Raw genomic sequence first — 18362 nt, forward strand, 5'->3', positions numbered from 1 at the left:
ATTCACGCCAATAGTGCTTCTCTGCCATGCTTTAGTGCTTCGGCGGGGTGTTGCTCTTCAGTTGTCGGATGGTCTTTTCAAACTCATGCCGGGCTGGGGTTTTGCTGTGGGTAGCATGCTGCGGGATGGAGTCGAGGATACTCACGTCAAAGACAGTGTCTCGGTTATAGAGATCTTCAAAGTGCTTCTACCAGTGGGCGCTGACTGCCTCTGTGTCCTTAATGAGCACCTTTCCGTTCTTGGCTCTCAGTGGGGTAGGACCTTGGATGCTTGGGCCGTAGGTGATCTTGACTGTGCTACAGAATCCACGCACGTTGTGGTTGTTGGCTAGTTGCTGGATATCCTGCAGGGGAGGGGATGGGATGTAGGCCCGCCGCTGGAGGGATGTAGGCCTGCCGCAGAGGTGGGGGGTTTGATGTCCCGGTCACCTGGTCGGAGGCACACCTGCTTGCTGGTGTCGGCGTGAGTAACCTGGTTTCAGATGACTTAAAATCTTGCTAATAAAACACACCAAGCTATCTTCTAATTAGATTGGGGTACAGTATTCAATTCCTTAATAAAAATTCGTAAAAGAAAATAATTCTTGAAAGTTCCTCCACATTGTTTAAAAGTTTCTTCAGAAGTTTTAAAAGTTTCTCCAGAAGTTTAAAAAGTTTTCCCAAGTTGTTTAAAAGTTTCTCACGTTGATTAAAAGTTTAAAATGAAAGTCAGTAGTAAGCTATCTCCCTTGGTACTGTTCCATGGGCGCAGCCAGCCCTCTGCAGCTGACAAAGCCCTGGCTAGACCACACCTGGAGCACTGCGGGGAAGTAGAGGCCCAGTCATCTTCGAAGGGAATGGAGAGGGGTCTGTACGCTGCCGGGGAGAGGGCCCCTTGGGATCTTTGATGAAGCAACTGCCACTCGACCCCTGCGACATCCGCTGCAGATAGACGCCGCTCTCGATGGCCTGCTCGGCCCGCAGGACAATGTCGGTGAACTCGGAGTCCTCAGGAAAGTGGTTGAGGTCAGGGCCTTGGAAGCCGGGGCTCTGCGGGTGCTCGCAGGAGCTGTCGACCAGGCTCGGGCAGCTCAAGAGCGGCTCCTTCTCTGGATACAAGAGCAGCAAGGAGGAGGAAGAGCCCAGCTCCGACTCCCCGTCTCCCTCAGCCTCCTGCCAGGGCAGAAAGCGCACGGCTCCCTCTGGGTTACATGCACAATATCGATGGCTGGACCTCGCTTTCCCACTGGTGACCTGGCCTCTTCTACTGGTGAGTATCACGGCTATGACTCTTCCACTCTCCCACTCCTTGCTGACCTCCCACCTGGAACTACAGCAGACAACTGACCTTCCTAATGCCTGCCCCCAACCAAGCCTCAGGCCACCTACCATCAAGGACGCTACTCGGCGCCGAGTTTGTGGCCAACATCTCACCATAGGCAATTAGGCTCATACAGCAATGCCTGGTCGTCTTGGACCCCCTTGCCACTGGACCAAGACCTTGCTCAGCTAAGCCTGTGTGGTGGCTGGTGTGCAACGGCCACCCCACGTTAAAAGAACTCACGCACAGGCATCTTCCACTTCGTACACATGAAGTTCTGGACCTGGAACGTCAGGACCCTCATGGACAACTCCAACAGCGACAGGCCGGAACGCTGCACCACCATAGTTGCCCGGGAACTTGGACGCTTTGACATAGACATCGCCGCCCTAAGCGAAACTCAGCAGGCAGGGGAAGGCCAGCTCAAGTAACAAGTTGGAGGTTATACCTTTTTCTGGAAAGGAAAGCCAGAGGAAGAAAGCCGCCTTCATGGAGTCGGCTTCGCCATCAAAAATGAGCTGGTCGACTGCTTCAAACCCTGCGGGGTTAACGAACGCCTCATGACTCTTCGACTCACCCTATCACAGAACCAATGCGCCACAGTCATTAGTACGTACAACACTCGATGCAATGGATGAGACCAAAGAGGGTTTTTATTACAACCTCGAAATATCTCTGTCCCGCGTCCCCGCGGGCGACAAACTGATCCTCCTAGGTGACTTCAACGACAAGGTCGGCAAAGACACAGCCTTCTGGGGAGGTGTGATTGCAGAGAGGGGGTAGGGAAAGCCAACTCCAGCGGTACCCTACTCCTGACAAAATGTCTAGAACATGACCTCCTCATCACCAACACCCTGTTCCGCCAGAGGGACAAATACAAGGCATCGTGGCAACACCTTCGCTCCAAACATTGGCACCTGCTGACTATGTCATCATCCGAGCCAGGGATTGTAAGGATGTGCACATCACCCGCGCCATGACAGGAGCTGATGACTGCTGGACAGACCACTGCCTAATTCGATCCATCATCTACATTAACATAGCTCCAAAGCGCAGATGACAGCAGAAACAGTGCCGCAAAAATGTCAATGCCGGGGCACTTAAAGACCCAGCTAAGAAAGCACTATACAGCCAGCGCCTCACAACTAACCTGGCGTGTCTTGATGATCCTGAGATGCTGAATGCCCACAGCGCTTGGTCTGCCTTCCAGGCTTTCATAACCAGTGCCTGCGAAGAGACACTTGGTCACTCAACCAGAAAACACCAGGACTGGTTTGATGAGAATGATCAGGAGATCCAAGAACTAATAGATCGCAAGCGCACAGCATTTCTGAGCCTCAAGCAACAACCCAACTCTGGAGCAGCAAAGCAACATTACAGGCAGCACAAGACTGAGGGCCAACAAAAAACCCAGGACCTAAACAACAGGTGGTGGATGGAGAAAGCACAGGAGATCCAACTGGCTGACAGCCATGATGTGCGAGAATTCTTCATCGCAGTCAAGGCCACCTATGGTCCAAACTCCCAAGGTCCCATCCCACTGCTGGCCAAGAACAAAGAAACACTCATCAAGGACACCAAGGCAGTCAGGGCACGCTGGAAGGAACACTTCGAAGATCTCCTCAATCGAGACTCTGCCTTTGACTCGAGTGTTCTCGACTCCATCCTGCAGCATGCGACCCGCCACCACCTCAGTGAAACCCTAACGTTGCACGAGGTAGGAAAAGCCATGAGACAGCTCAAGAACAATAAGGCTATGGGAGCCGATGGAATCCTTGCTGAGGCGCTAAAGTATAGCGGAGAAGCGATGTTGGCGTGGATACATGACCTCATCTCTCTCATCTGGAGGGAGGAGAGCATGCCGGGAGATCTCAAGAGATGCAGTGATTGTGACCATCTTTTAAAAAGGGGACAAATCCGACTGCTATCAGCCACTGGGAAAGCTGTCGCTAGAGTCCTCCTCAACCACCTTCTCCCTGTGGCCGAGGAGCTCCTCCTGGAGTCACAGTGTGGATTTCGTCCCCTACGGGGCACAACGGACATAAACTTTGCAGTGCGACAGCTGCAGGAAAAATTCAGGGAGCAGCGCCAGCCCTTATACATGGCTTTTTTCGACCTTAAGAAGGCTTTTTGACACTATCAACTGCGAGGGTCCATGGAGCGTCCTCCTCCGTTTCGGATGCCCCCAAAAGTTTGTCAACATCCTTCGCCTGCTCCACGACAACATGCAGGCCGTGATCCTTACCAACGGATGCATTAAAGACCCAATCCACGTCTGGACCGGGGTCAAACAGGGCTGCGTCATCGCTACAACCCTCTTCTCAATCTTCCTCGCTGCCATGCTCCACCTCACAGTCAACAAGCTCCCCGCTGGAGTGGAACTAAACTACAGAACCAGTGGGAAGCTGTTTAACCTTCGTCACTTCCAGGCCAGGTCCAAGATCACCCCAACCTCTGTTGTTGAGCTACAGTATGCGGACGACACCTGCGTCTGCGCACATTCTGAGGCTGAACTCCAGGATATAGTCGTCGTATTTACTGAAGCATACAAAAGCATAAGCCTTACTCTAAACATCCGTAAGACAAAGGTCCTCCACCAGCATGTCCTTACCGCACAGCACTGCCCCCCAGTCATCAAGATCCACGGCGCAGCCCTCGACAGCGTGGACCATTTCCCATACCTCAGGAGCCTCTTATCTACAAGGGCAGACATTGATGACGAGATTCAACACCGCCTCCAGTGCACCAGTGCAGCCTTCAGCCGCCTGAGGAAAAGTGTTCGAAGACCAGGCCCTCAAATCTACCACCAAGCTCATGGTCTACAGGGCTGTCGTAATACCCGCCCTCCTGTATGGCTCAGAGGTATGGACCATGTACAGTAGACACCTCAAGTTGCTGGAGATATATCACCAACGATGTCTCTGCAATATCATACAAATCCCCTGGGAGGACAGATGCACCAATATCAGCATCCTCACCCAAGCTAAAATCCCCAGCATTGAAGCACTGAACACATAGAAACACAGAAATTAGGTGCAGGAGTAGGCCGTTCGGTCCTTCGATAAGATCATGGCTGATCATTCAATCTCAGTACCCCTTTCCTGCTTTCTCTCCACACCCCTTGATCCCTTTGGCCTTAAGGGCCATATCTAACTCCCTTTTGAATATATCTAATGAACTGGCCTCAACAACTTTCTGCGGAAGAGATTTCCACAGGTTGAGTGAAGAAGTTTCTCCTCATCTCGGTCCTAAATGGCTTACCCCTTATTCTTAGACTGTGACCCCTGGTTCTGGAACTCCCCAGCAACAGGAACATTCTTCCTGCCTCTAACCTGTCCAATCCCGTCAAAATTTTATATGTTTCTATGAGATCCCCTCTCATTCTTCGAAACTCCAGTGGATACAAGCCTAGTTGATCCAGTCATATGTCAGTCCTGCCATCTCGGAATCAGTCTGGTGAACCTTCGCTGTACTCATTCAATAGCAAGAATGTCCTTCCTCAGATTAGGAGACCAAAACTGAACACAATATTCCAGGTGTGGCCTCACCAAGGCTCTGTACAACTACAGTAAGACCTCCCTGCTCCTATACTCAAATCCTCTAGCTATGAAGGCCAACATGCCATTTGCCTTCTTAACTGCCTGCTGTACCTGCATGCCAACCTTCAAGGACTGATGTACCATGACACCCAGGTCTCGTTGCACCGCCCCTTTTCCTAATCTGTCACCATTCAGATAATATTCCGTCTTCCTGTTTTTGCCACCAAAGTGGATAACCTCATATTTATCCACATTATACTGCATCTGCCATGCATTTGCCTACTCACCTAACCTGTCCAAGTCACCCTGCAGCCTCTTAGCATCCTCCTCACGGCTCACACCGCCACCCAGCTTAGTGTCATCTGCAAACTTGGCGATATTACATTCAATTTCTTTATCTAAATCATTGATGTATATTGTAAATAGCTGGGGTCCCAGCACTGAACCCTGCAGCACCTCACTGGTCACTGCCTGCCATTCTGAAAAGGACCCATTTATTCCGACACTCTGCTTCCTGTCTGCCAACCAGTTCTCTATCCACGTCAATACATTACCCCCAATACCATATGCTTTAATTTTGCACACTAATCTCTTGTGTGGGACCTTGTCCAAAGCCTTTTGAAAGTCCAAATACACCACATCCACTGGTTCTCCCTTGACCACTCTACTAGTTACATCCTCAAAAAAATTCTCGAAGATTTGTCGAGCATGATTTCCCTTTCATAAATCCATGCTGACTTGGACCGTTCCTGTCACTGCTTTCCAAATGTGCTGCTATTTCATCTTTAATAATTGATTCCAACATTTTCTCCACCACCGATGTCAGGCTAACCGGTCTATAATTCCCTGTTTTCTCATCCCTCCTTTTTGAAAAAGTGGGGTTACATTAGCTACCTTCCAGTCCATAGGAACTGATCCAGAGTCAATAGAATGTTGGAAAATGATCACCAATGCATCCCCTATTTCTAGGGCCACTTCCTTAAGTACTCTGGGGTGCAGCCTATCAGGCCCTGGGGATTTATCGACCTTCAATCCCATCAATTTCTCGAACACAATTTCCTGACTGATAAGGATTTCCTTCAGTTCCTCCTTTTCGTTAGACCCTCGAACCCCTAGTATTTCCGGAAGTTTATTGTGTCTTCCTTAGTGAAGACACATCCAAAGTATTTGTTCAATTGTCTGCCATTTCTTTGTTCCCCATTATAACTTCACCTGATTCTGACTGCAAAGGACCTACATTGGTCTTCACTAATCTTTTTCTCTTCACATATCTATAGAAGCTTTTGCAGTCAGTTTTTATGATCCCTGTAAGCTTCCTCTCATTCTCTATTTTCCTCCTCCTAATTAGACCCTTTGTCCTCCTCTGCTGAATTCTAAATTTCCCCCAGTCCTCAGGTTTGCTGCTTTTTCTGGCCAATTTATATGCTTCTTCCTTGGATTTAACACTATCCCTAATTTCCTTTGTTAGCCATGGTTGAGCTATCTTCCCCGTTTTATTTTTACTCCAGACAGGGATGTACAATTGTTGAAGTTCATCCATGTAATCTATCAATGTTTGCCATTGCCTATCCACTGTCAACCCTTTAAGTATCATTTGCCAATATCCTAGCCAATTCACATCTCATACCATCAAAGTTACCTTTCCTTAAGTTCAGGACTCTAGTCTCTGAATTAACATTGTCACTCTCCATCTTAATAAAGAATTCTACCATATTATGGTCACTCTTCCCCAGGGGGCCTCGCACAACAAGATTGCTAATTAGTCCTCTCTCATTCACAACACCCAGTCGAGGATGGCCAGTTCTCTAGTTGGTTCCTCGACATATTGGTCTAGAAAGCCATCCCTTATACACTCCAGGAAATCCTCCTCCACCGCATTGCTACCAGCTTGGTTAGCCCTATCTATATGTAGATTAAAGTCGCCCATGATAACTACTGTACCTTTATTGCATGCATCCCTAATTTCTTCTTTGATGCCATCCCCAACCTCACTACTACTGTTTGGTGGTCTGTACACAACTCCCACTACCGTTTTCTGCCCTTTGGTATTCCGCAGCTCTACCCATACAAATTCCACATCATCCACGCTAATGTCCTTTCTTACTATTGTGTTAATTTCCTCTTTAACCAGCAACGCCTCCCCACCTCCTTTTCCCTTCTGTCTATCCTTCCTGAATGTTGAATACCCCTGATGTTGAGTTCCCAGCCTTGGTCACCCTGGAGCCATGTCTCCGTAATCCCAATTATATCATACTCGTTAATAGCTGACTGCGCAGTTAATTCATCCACCTTATTACGAATACTCCTCGCATTGAGGCACAGAACCTTCAGGCTTGTCTTTTTAACACTCTTTGTCCCTTTAGAATTTTGCTGTAATGTGGCCCTTTTTGATTTTTGCCTTGGGTTTCTCTGCCCTCCACTTTTACTATTCTCCTTTCTTTCTTTTGCTTCTGCCCCCCATTTTATTTCCCTCTGTCTCCCTGCATAGGTTCCCATCCCCCTGCCATATTAGTTTAACCCCTCCCCAACAGCACTAGCAAACACTCCCCTGGGACATTGGTTCCGGTCCTGCCCAGGTGCAGACCGTCCGGTTTGTACTGGTCCCACCTCCCCCAGAACCGGTTCCAATGTCCCAGGAATTTGAATCACTCCCTCTTGCACCACTCCTCAAGCCACGCATTCATCTTAGCTATCCTGCTATTTCTACTCTGACGAGCACATGGCACTGGTAGCAATCCTGAGATTACTACCTTTGAGGTCCTACTTTTTAATTTAACTCCTAGCTCCCTAAATTCAGCTTGTAGGACCTCATCCCACTTTTTACCTATATCGTTGGTACCTATATGCACCACGACAACTGGCTGTTCACCCTCCCCCTCCAGAATGCCCTGCAGCCGCTCCGAGACATCCTTGACCCTTGCACCAGGATGGCAACATACCATCCTGGAGTCTCGGTTGCGATCGCAGAAACACCTATCTATCCCCCTTACAATAGAATCCCCTACCACTATAGCTCTCCCATTCTTTTTCTTGCCCAACTGTGCAGCAGAGCCACCCATGGTGCCATAAACTTGGCTGCTGCTGCCTTCCCCTGGTGAGCCATCTCGCCCAACAATATCCAAAGCGGCATATCTGTTTTGGAGGGAGATGACCGCAGGGGACTCCTGCACTGCCTTCCTACTCCTGCTCTGCCTGATGGTCACCCGTTCCCTATCTGCCTTTGTAACCTTTACCTGCGGTGTGACCAACTCACTGAACGTGCTATCTACGACATCCTCAGCATCGCGCATGCTCCAGAGTGAATCCATCCGCAGCTCCAGTGCCATCATGTGGTCTAACACTGGAAGCATCCCTGATTTCCCACATGGCACAGGAGGAGCATGACACGGGTCTGGGCTCTCCTGCCATGACTTAACCCTTAAAATAACTTAATTTGGCAACAATGCCAAAGGTTTCTTACTGACAAGATAAGGAAAAAAGAAAAACTACTCGCCAATCAACCAGCCAATCACTTACCCTCCTGCCTGTGACGTCACACTTTGTTTTCTTTTCCTCCCAAGTCGAGGAGTCAGTGCTGGTGGGGAAAACAAGACAAAGCAACACCTCCCGCTCCCACTTGCCTGAACTCTCCCACTTACCAAACTCTTACCTGTGCACTCTGAGTTGCCGTTGCACTGACCACACTCGATCAGTTCCGCTGGGCAGGCCACATAGTTCGCATGCCAGACACGAGACTCCCAAAGTAAGTGCTCTATGCGGAGCTCCTTCATGGCAAACAAGCCAAAGGTGGGCAGCGGAAACATTACAAGGACACCCTCAAAGTCTCCCCGATAAAGTGTGACATCCCCACTGACACCTGGGAGTCCCTGGCCAAAGACCGCCCTAAGTGGAGAAAGTGCATCTGGGAGGGCGCTGAGCACTTCGAGTCTCATCGCTGACAGTGTGCAAAAATCAAGCGTAGGCAGCGGAAAGAGCATGCGACATACCAGTCCCACCCACCCCTTCCCTCAACGGCTGTCTGTCCCACCTGTGACAGAGTCTGTGGCTCTCGTATTGGACTGTTCAGCCACTGAAGAATTCATTTCAGGAATGGAAGCAAAGTCTTTCTCGATTCCGATGTGATGATGATGGATCTCCTGCGCCTTTTCCGCTCACCATCTGTTCTTTAGGTCATGAGTTTTACATTGGACCTCAGCCTTCAGATGTCTATAGAACTACTTTCTTCCTCTCTCATTGTGAAGCTGTTTCCAGTTCAAGAATGCCTTGCGTTTGCGGCTTATTTGCTCTTGGATCTCCTGGTCATTCTCATCGAACCAGTCTTAATGTTTCCTGGTGGAGTGACCAAGCGTCTCTTCACAGGTGCTAATTATGGAGGCCTTGAGGGCAGATCAGGTACTGTGGACATTCTGCGTCTCCGGTTCTCTTGAAGTAGTCAGGTTGGTTGTGAGGCGCTGACTAAATAGGGCCTTCTTAGCAGGGTCTTTGAGTGCTCCAGTGTTGATTTTCCTGCAGCAGCGTTTCTGTTGCCTACGCTGTTTTGGGGCTACATTGATGGAAGTAACAGAATGGATTAGGCGGTGGTCATTTTATTTACAAATTAGGTAAATACACTGAAGCAAAATAATACATCAAGAGTAACAGTACAATATCTGACTTGCACAATACATAAAACTGTTCTAAAATAATAATAAAAAGTACCAAATCATAGGAGTTCGCAACAGCTTTGGACTGAGTTTCTCTGAGGAAACATTTCTTGGTAGTAACTCCAAAGCCCCTCTTAGCGGCCTGATATGCAATAAACAACATAAAGCAGGGAGGTGGGGACCATAGGGCCATCCCTCAGTGATATGTCTGTCTTTACTCTGATAATCTAAGCTCATTTGAATATCTAGTGAATTCCTCTCAATGAAATAACATGTTTGTAGGACGTGTCTATTTGCAACACCAAAGTTCTGATTGACCCCTTTGGATGACAAGACTTGATTGCTGATTGGTCCCCTTGGAGAACAAGACACACCCAGCAGTTTCTGTGGAATGTGTAATTAGATCCTTCCTGCCTACGTAATCAGTTACTTTGCAAAGTAAAGAGCCATTGTGACTGCCACATCCAGACAGAACACAGCTCACTTGAATTAAGACTTTCCTCCATCCCCAAAACCAGTTCCTGCCCCCATCGCCCAAGTTCCTGACCACCCCCAAGTTTCTGACATTCTCCCTCACCCAAGTGCCTGACCTCCCCCATTGAGTTCTGACCTTACCACCCCGCCCCCACCCCCCAAGTTCCTGACCTTCTCCCCTGCCCAATTTTCTAACTTCCCCCTGCCCCAAGTTTCTGACCTTCCCCTGGGTTCCTGACCTCCCCAAGCTTCTGCTTCCTCCTCCGGGTTCCTGACATTCCCTCTGTCCAAGTTCCTCCCCCCCCCCCCCCACCGGGTTCTTGACCTCCTCCCAACAAGTTCCTGACCTTCCCCGACCCCATAGATGGGGCATTGTGCGTGGGTCGTGAATTGTTAACAGTTTTATTGAGTATGAAGTGAATAGTGACAGCTTTCCAATAAATCAACCAGGTGTAGGGGGAAGAGGGAGAATATGTGTGCGCAAAGGGGGTAGGGTTGGAAAAATGTGTGAGATCCATCTTACCATCTGGATCACATTCTCGCTCTCATTTCCCCCCCCCCCCCCTTTAGACCTGGATCATGTACTTTCCCCATCCTTGTGCTCTTCCCCCACTCCCCGAATTCCTGACCTTCTCTCCCCGAGTTCCTGACCACCCCTCCTCTCTCTCCCCCTACACTTCTCTCTCCTCCTCTGAACCTCTCTCCCTCTCACCTCCGATCCTTTCTCCCTCTCCCTCTTTCCGATCCTCTCTCCCTCCCCCTTGCTTAACTTGAAGACTATATTTGGCCTTGATTCCCCATGTGCAAAGCGATGAAAGATTGACTCGTGTACGTGTACAATTATATCTATTCAGACACATATGTATAGATGAACATCACACAGTTGTTGTGGCTAGCTAGAGTGTATAAAAATTCCAAGTAAATCATTTGCAGCCATTTTAGAAGCCTTTCAATCATTTTTATGGTATTCCTTTAGCTCCGATTTGTTTTTTGACTCACCAAGATCCAAACAGTGGAGACGATTTGGTGCTGTATACAAGTGGGAAGGAAATGGAACAGCAAATATGCAAGCATATTTCAGAAAGATGTAAAAACAATAGAGTAGTGATAATGGGCTCCTCCAGGCCCCACACAAGTATTAAACTGACCATTTGCTGGGGCTCTTCAGGTCTTATCTTTGGGTGTATCCATAAGACAATTGAGTATAAGATGCTGCATACTGTTTTGTTCTTGTACAAGATCTTACTCAGGCCACACTTGGAATACTGTGTCCAGATTTGGTTTCCTCACATGGTGGGTGATATTGAGACTTTGGAAAGGGTGCAGAAGAGGGCCACTAGACTAATTCCAAGTCTAAAGCATCTTAGTTATCAAGATAGGTTAAAAGAGTTGGGACTCTATACCTTCGAGGGATATGATTGAGGTTTATAAGGTAATGAAGGGAATAGACGATGTTCCAGCTGACAGTTTATTTAAATTAAATAGGTTAGGCAGGATCAGGGGGCACAAATTTAAGTTGTATAAGGCTAGATCTAGGTTAGATGTCAGGAGGTGATTCTTTTCTTAGCGAATAGTAGACCTCTGGAACAAGCTGCCCTCTCATGTGGTGGATGCAAACTCACTGAATTCCTTCAAGCAAAAGCTGGATTTGTTTCTGGCAGCGGCGGAGATGACCTCTTACAGAAAGTCGGGACTGCAGGGAATTTAATTGCCAGAGGGATCTCCTGGACTAGTTTCGATTGCCTAGATGGGATGGAGGGGAATTTCCCAGACTTTTTTTTCACAAGTTGGCCTGGGTTTTTTATGTTTTATTGCCTCTCCAAGGAGATCACATGGTTGTGGGTGGGGTGGAATGTATATGTTGTGATACACAAAGGTATCGCAATTGTGTGGGACAGGCTCGATGGACCAGATGGTCTTTACCTGTCCGTCATTACTCGTATGTTCGTTATTGCCCATGGAATTCAACAAAGTGTGGACTGCGCAGGCTCCAATCTAATATGGCAATCGGGGTCCTCGGACCTGCGTTTGTATATTAAATGGGACCTAACACTTGAAACAGGCGGGCTCCCAGAGGTAGGCACCTTTCAAAATGGTGTCTGCCACAGCACTGGGGTTAACAGGGCCGCAAAGCTACCACCTCCATTTTGAGGCCATTACCAACCCCATAACAGCTTAAAATAACTCTCATTATCTGGTCATATATATCATTGCTGTTTGTGGGGCCTTGCTGTGTTCGAACTGGGTGCCATATTTCCCTTCAACAATAACCACACTTCAGAAGAACTTCATTGGCTGTGAAGCACTTTGGGACATTCTGAGGTTGTGAAAGATGCTATATAAATAGATCGTGTTTCTCTGCAGTACAAACCGAAGAGCTGGGAGATGCAAGACTGAGGCACTACAGCACCACCACTGGCAGGAACGTGTAATTGCAACACGACAAGTTTACATGGGCTCTTTCCGTTATCAATGTGGACATTGGAATTTTAAAAATTGACAGCAAAATATTACAAAATTATGACAATGGGAAGTAAGATTTTCAGACAAGCCATGTGCAGAAACATAGTATTTTTTATAGATGTATGTGTGATACAGGGCTGTACATATATGCATTTTCTGTGCACATTTAACTAACAAGAAGAGGTCAGAAAAGGAGGACCAGGCAGGTAGTACAGGAGTCTCCTGGGTGCATCTCGCTCTCCAACCAGTATTCTGTTCTGAGTACTGATGGGGGGGGGGATGATTCCTCTGGGGAGTGCAGCCAGAGTCAAGTCCACGGCACCACGGGTGGCTCAGCTGTCCGGGGGCGGTGGGGGGGTGGGAAGAAGAGTTGAAGAGCAATAGTGGTAGGGGATTCGATAGTTAGGGGAGCAGACAGGGGTTTCTGCAGCCACAGACGTGACTCCAAGATGGTATGTTGCCTCCCTGGTGCCAGGGTCAAGGATGTCACTGAGTGGTTGCAGGATATTATGAGGGGGGAGGGTGAACAGCCAGAGGTCGTGGTTCAATATCGGTGCCAACGACCTAGGTAGAAAGAGGGATGAGGTCCTGCAGGCAGATTTTAGGGAGCTAGAAGAGAGATTAGAAAGCAGGACCTCAAAGGTAGTAATCTCCGGATTACTCCCGGTACCACGTGCTAGTGAGTACAGAAATAGGATAGAGCAGATGAATACATGGCTGGAGAGATGGTGCAAGAGGGAGGGCTTTAGATTCCTGAGGCATTGGGACCGTTTCTGGGGGGAGGTGGGACCTCTACAAGCCGGACGGGCTGCACCTCAACAGAGCCGGGACCAATATACTCGTGGGTGGGTTTGCTCATGCTGTTGGGGAGGGTTTAAACTAGCTTGGCAGGGAGATGGGAACCTGAGAGTAGATTCAGAATGGTGAGAAGCAAAGCTGGAATTGGAAAGCAGAAAATTAGAAAGTGAATTTGGAAGGCAGAGGAAACAAAGGCTAGAAAATAGACAAGGGAGTTTGGCAGTGCTATATGGTATATACTTCAATGCAAGGAGACTAGGGAATAAGGCAGATGAGCTGAGATCACAGATAGACATTTGGGAGTATGATATTATAGCTATTACTGAGACATGGTTAAAATTCGGGCAGGTAAAGCAGCTCAACATTCCTGGTTACAGGGTTTTCAGACGGGATAAAGGGGGGGATAAAAGAGGAGGGGGTCGCAGTATTGATTAAAGAAACAACAGTTGTGAGAAGGGATGATATGTTAGAAGGATTATCAAATGAGCCTATATGGGTTGAATTGAAACAGAGGGAGATAGAAGAGCAAATATGTTGGCAAATTCCGGAGAAGTGCAAAAACTATTGGGTAGTAATAGTAGGAGATTTCAACTACCCTAATATTAACTGGGATGGAATTCGTGTGAAAGATATAGAGGGTGCAGAATTCCTAAAATGCATTTAGCAGAACTTTTTTACTCAGTATGTAGCAAGCCCAACAAGGCACTTCTGGACTTAGTTTTAGGAAATGAAGTTGGGAAGGTGGAAAGGGTATCAGTGGGAGAGCATTTTGGTGCTAGTGATCATAATTCAGTTAGATTTAGGGCAGTTATGGAAAAGGACAAAGCTAGACCAGGAATAAAAGTTCTCAATTGGGCGAAAGCCAATTTTACTAAGCTGAGATGTGATTTAGCCAAAGCGAACTGGAAACAGCTACTTGAAGGTAAATCAGTGTCTGAGCAGTGGGAGGCATTCAAGGAGGAGATCCGAGGGTTCAGAGCAAGTATGTCCCCTTAAAGAAAAAGGGTGGGACTAACAACTCTACAGCTCCCTGGATGTCAAAGGGCAAATAGGGTAGGATAAAAAAAAAGGGAGGCTTATGACAGAAAGTGAGGGCTCAATACTGCAGAAACCCTAGAGTGTAGAAAGTGCAGGAGTGAAATTAAAAAGGAAATTAGGAAAGCAAAGAGAGAGCATGAAAAAATGTTGGTAGTAAAATCAAGGAAAACCCAAATATGTTTTATAAATATATTAAGAACAAGAAGATAACTAAAGAAAGAGTAGGACCTATTAGAGACCATAAAGGTAATGTGTGTGTGGAGGTGGAAGACATGGATATGGTTCTCAATGAGTACTTTGCATCTGTTTTCACAAAAGAGGGGCAATGAAGGCATTGCAATCAGGAAGGAAGAGTGTGAAATATTAGATGAAATAAACATAGTGAGAAAGTATTAAAGGGTTTAGCAGCTTTGAAAGTGGATAAATCCCCAGGCCCAGATGAAATGTATCCCAGGCTGTTAAGAGAAGCAAAAGAGGAAATAGCAGAGGCTCTAACCATCATTTTCCAATCCTCTCTGGCTACAGATGTGGTGCTCCCGGAGGACAGGAGGACTGCTAATGTTGTACTTTTGTTTAAAAAGGAGAAAGGAATAGACTGAGTAATTACAGGCCAGTCAACCTAACCTCGGTGGTGGGAACATTATTGGAAAAAATTCTGAGGGACAGGATAAATCTTCATTTAGAAAGACAAGGATTAATCAAGGACAGTCAGCATGGATTTATTAAGAGGTCATGTCTGACTAACTTGATTGAATTTTTTGAGGAGGGAACAAAGAGGATCGATGAGTGTAGTGCATTTGACGTAGTGTATATGGATTTTAGCAAGGATTTTGATAAGGACCCACATGGCAGACTGGTCATGAAAGTAGGATCCAAGACAAAGTGGCAAGTTGGATGCAAAATTGGCTCAGAGGCAGGAAGCTAAGGGTAATGGTTAATGGATGTTTTTGTGACTGGAAGGCTGTTTTAAGTGGGCTCAGTACTAGGTCCCTTGCTTTTAGTGGTATATATCAATGGTTTAGATGAATGTAAGGGGTATAATTAAGAAGTTTGCAGATGATACAAAAATTGGCTGTGTGGTTGATAATGAAGAAGAAAGCTGGAGACTGCAGGAACATATCAATGAACTAGTCAGGTGTGCAGAACAGTGACAAATGGAATTCAATCCGGAGAAGTGTGAGGTAATGCTTTTGGGGAGGACGAACAAGGCAAGGGAATACACATTAAATGGTAGGACACTGAGCAAAGGGACCTTGGGGTGCATGTCCACAGACCCCTGAAGGTAGCAGGCCAGGTAGATAAGGTGGTTAAGAAGGCATATGGAATACTTGTCTTTATTAGCCGAGGCACAGAATCCAAGAGCAGGGAGGTTATGCTTGAACTATATAAAACACTAGTTAGGCCACAGCTAGAGTACTGCATGCAGTTCTGGTCACCACATTAGAGGAAAAATGTAATTGCACTAGAGAGGGTACAGAGGAGATTTATGAGGATGTTGCTTGGACTGGATAATTTTAGCTATGAGGAAAGATTGGATAGGCTGGGCTTGTTTTCTTTGGAACAGAGGAGGCTGAGGGGAGACCTCATTGAGGTGTATAAAATTTTGAAGGGCCTAGATAGTGGGTTAGGAAGGACGTATTTCCCTCAGCAGAGGGGTCAACAAGGGGGCATAGATTTAAAGTAATTGGTAGGAGCATTTGAAGGGCCTAGAACTCACTGCCTGAAAGGGTGGTAGAGGCAGAAACCCTCACCACATTTAAAAAGTGCTTGGATGTCACTTGAAGTGTCGTAACCTACAAGGCTACAGACCAAGAGCTGGAAAGTGGGATTAGGCTGGATAGTTCTTTGTCGGCCGGTGGGGACATGATGGGCCGAAATGACATTCGTTGGTGCTGTAAATTTCTATAATTGATTCTATAACAAGGTGCTTTTAATGTAGTAACATGTCCTAAGAGCCTTCGTAGGAGCTTTAGCAGACAAAATTTGACACCTGAAATAATGGGACAGATAAGCAAAAGCTTGGTCAATGAGGTAAGTTTTAAGGAGCATCTTAAAGGAAGAGAGGTGGAGAGGTTCCGGGAGGGAATGCTAGAGCTTAGGACCTAAGCAGCTGAAGGCACGGCTGCCAATGGTTGGACGATGAAAATTGGGGATGCGCATGAGGCCAGAATTGGAGGAGCGCAGAGATCTCGGAGGGTTGTAGGGCTGGAGGAGGTTAGAGATAGGAAGTGCAAGACCATAGAGGCATTTGAAAACAAAGATGAGAACTTTAAAATTGTGCCGCACCGAATAGCAATCAGGAAGGAACGGAAACCATATGGCTGGTGAGATGACAGCTGGTCCTCCCGATGGCCGGCTACACAATGGCTGCTGTGTCATTTTGCCAGCAGCAACACTTTGACCACAGAGATAGGGGAAGATGATGTCCCCTCCCTGCTAGAGATTGTGCAGTGCCTTATTTTATTTACTCCAAGGGTTGGAGCTTCCGTTGCCAGCATTACGATGCGGTGTAAATTCAGTCACCGCATATACATGTGTGATGTTTCTACACATATGTACATACCTGATGTATATATTATAAGTAAATGTGCACACAGGTGTGCTTTGTATCTGTATGTGTACATGGGTGTATATATAAGGTGTGCATGTTAGATGTAAAATTTCAGCCCTTGTTCTGTGGACTGAATTATTTCAGTTGCCTCACAATGTTATAAGGCTGCAGTGTATTGCATGTGTAATATCCTTTATAACACAACCCATCCTTGGTTAGCGTCGGCCCCTGGCAGCCCAGAGGTTAAAATGCATGTCGCGGCGGGTCTGTGCTGCTTTGCGAGCTTGCTTTTATGCCTCCGTTCTCAGCTGCCTTGCAAGAGCACGGAGCTGCAGGGATGCTCCATTGAAGTCTCACGCTGTTCCCCATTCCGCTCTGAGCTGTGGTACTTCCCGCATTCTGCTTCTGCTAAGTGCTTCCCCACTATTTCCCTCGCCCGACGCAAGAACCATTGTCTTGTGCAATTGCCGAGTGCTGATTAATGAGGGGGAAGGGGGTTCTGCAGGTTGGTATCTGTTTAAAAAAAATAATTCCAAGCAGTGGTCAATGCTCTACCCTCTGCAGCTCGGGTTCGTGTAACTGGATGTGTGTTTTTATCTTTTGCAGCTTTCTCGCTCTCTCCCTCTGCTTTTACCCCTTCCCTCCATTGACTGAGGATGGCTGCATCAGAGCCCCTGAGTGCCCTCTCCCGCTGGTATCTCTACGCCATCCACGGCTACTTCTGCGAGGTGATGTTCACGGCGGCGTGGGATTTCGTGGTCCATTTCAACTGGAAGTTCCCCGGGGTCACCAGCGTCTGGGCCCTTTTCATCTACGGCACGTCCATGCTGATCGTGGAGAGGATGTACCTCTACCTCAGGGACAGGTGCTGCATCCCGGCCCGCTGCCTCATCTACACCATCTGGACCTACATCTGGGAGTTCTCCACCGGCTACATTTTGCGCCAGTTCAACGCCTGCCCCTGGGACTACTCGCAGTTCGACTTTGACTTCATGGGCTTGATCACGCTCGAGTACGCCATCCCCTGGCTCTGCGCCTCCTTCATCATGGAGCAGCTAGTGATCCGGAACACGCTGCGCCTGCGCTTCGACCAGCACCAGCCCGAGCCCCGGCTGCCCGCCGGCGCCATGGCGAATGGACACGTCAAATCCGACTGAACCCTTGGTTTTGTGTGTGTGTGTGTGTGGGGAGGGGAGAATGGGGAAATGCTCCAGAAAAAAACTTTTTTTTCACTTTAACCGACCAAACACCGCTAAATGGAAAGCCCCCCCCCCCTCCCTACGTGGGGATTCACGAATCGCGCAACGGCCGGCCGGACGCGCCTCTCTCTCCCCCACCCCCGCAGTGGATTGCCAAGGGCCGGGTTGCGATTGGCCGAGACACCTGTCACTCAAGTGGTTTGTGAGGGCGGGGAATGTCAGCGGCGCGCGAGCCCAACCGTTATTTCCCGGCGGTCCGTCCACTGCGACAACTGGGCTCTGAAGCGGCATTGTCCAGGGACTGCCAGCAGCACATGGTACAACTGGGCTCTGAAGCGGCATTGCCCAGGGACTGCCA

General features: G+C 47.9%; 2 protein-coding genes across 3 annotated transcripts in view; both read left to right on the top strand.

Annotated features, from left to right (window-relative positions):
- The window catches only part of mta1 (metastasis associated 1), a 161601-nt gene extending 144111 nt beyond the window's left edge, over positions 1 to 17490 (top strand). The window contains exon 19 of one of the 2 annotated variants that reach the window (XM_070878807.1): positions 17412 to 17490. In XM_070878807.1, coding sequence (XP_070734908.1) covers positions 17412 to 17459 — 48 coding nt within the window. In that variant the 3' untranslated portion in view covers positions 17460 to 17490. The remainder of the gene's footprint in view (positions 1 to 17411) is intronic. The other variant, XM_070878809.1, reaches the window with a different exon arrangement.
- On the top strand, positions 17462 to 17972 carry LOC139263161 (transmembrane protein 229b-like). The gene has a single exon (XM_070878813.1). It carries the CDS (start codon positions 17462 to 17464, stop codon positions 17960 to 17962), a length of 501 nt encoding a protein of 166 aa, XP_070734914.1. The 3' UTR covers positions 17963 to 17972.
- The last annotated feature ends 390 nt before the right edge of the window (positions 17973 to 18362 follow it).

The sequence above is a fragment of the Pristiophorus japonicus genome, chromosome 4, assembly GCF_044704955.1.
Source record: "Pristiophorus japonicus isolate sPriJap1 chromosome 4, sPriJap1.hap1, whole genome shotgun sequence".
NCBI lineage: Eukaryota > Metazoa > Chordata > Chondrichthyes > Pristiophoridae > Pristiophorus > Pristiophorus japonicus.

Coding starts and splice junctions, on each gene's coding strand:
- LOC139263161 (XM_070878813.1), top strand. CDS start 17,462: ATGGCTGCATCAGAGCCCCTGAGTGCCCTCTCCCGCTGGTATCTCTAC.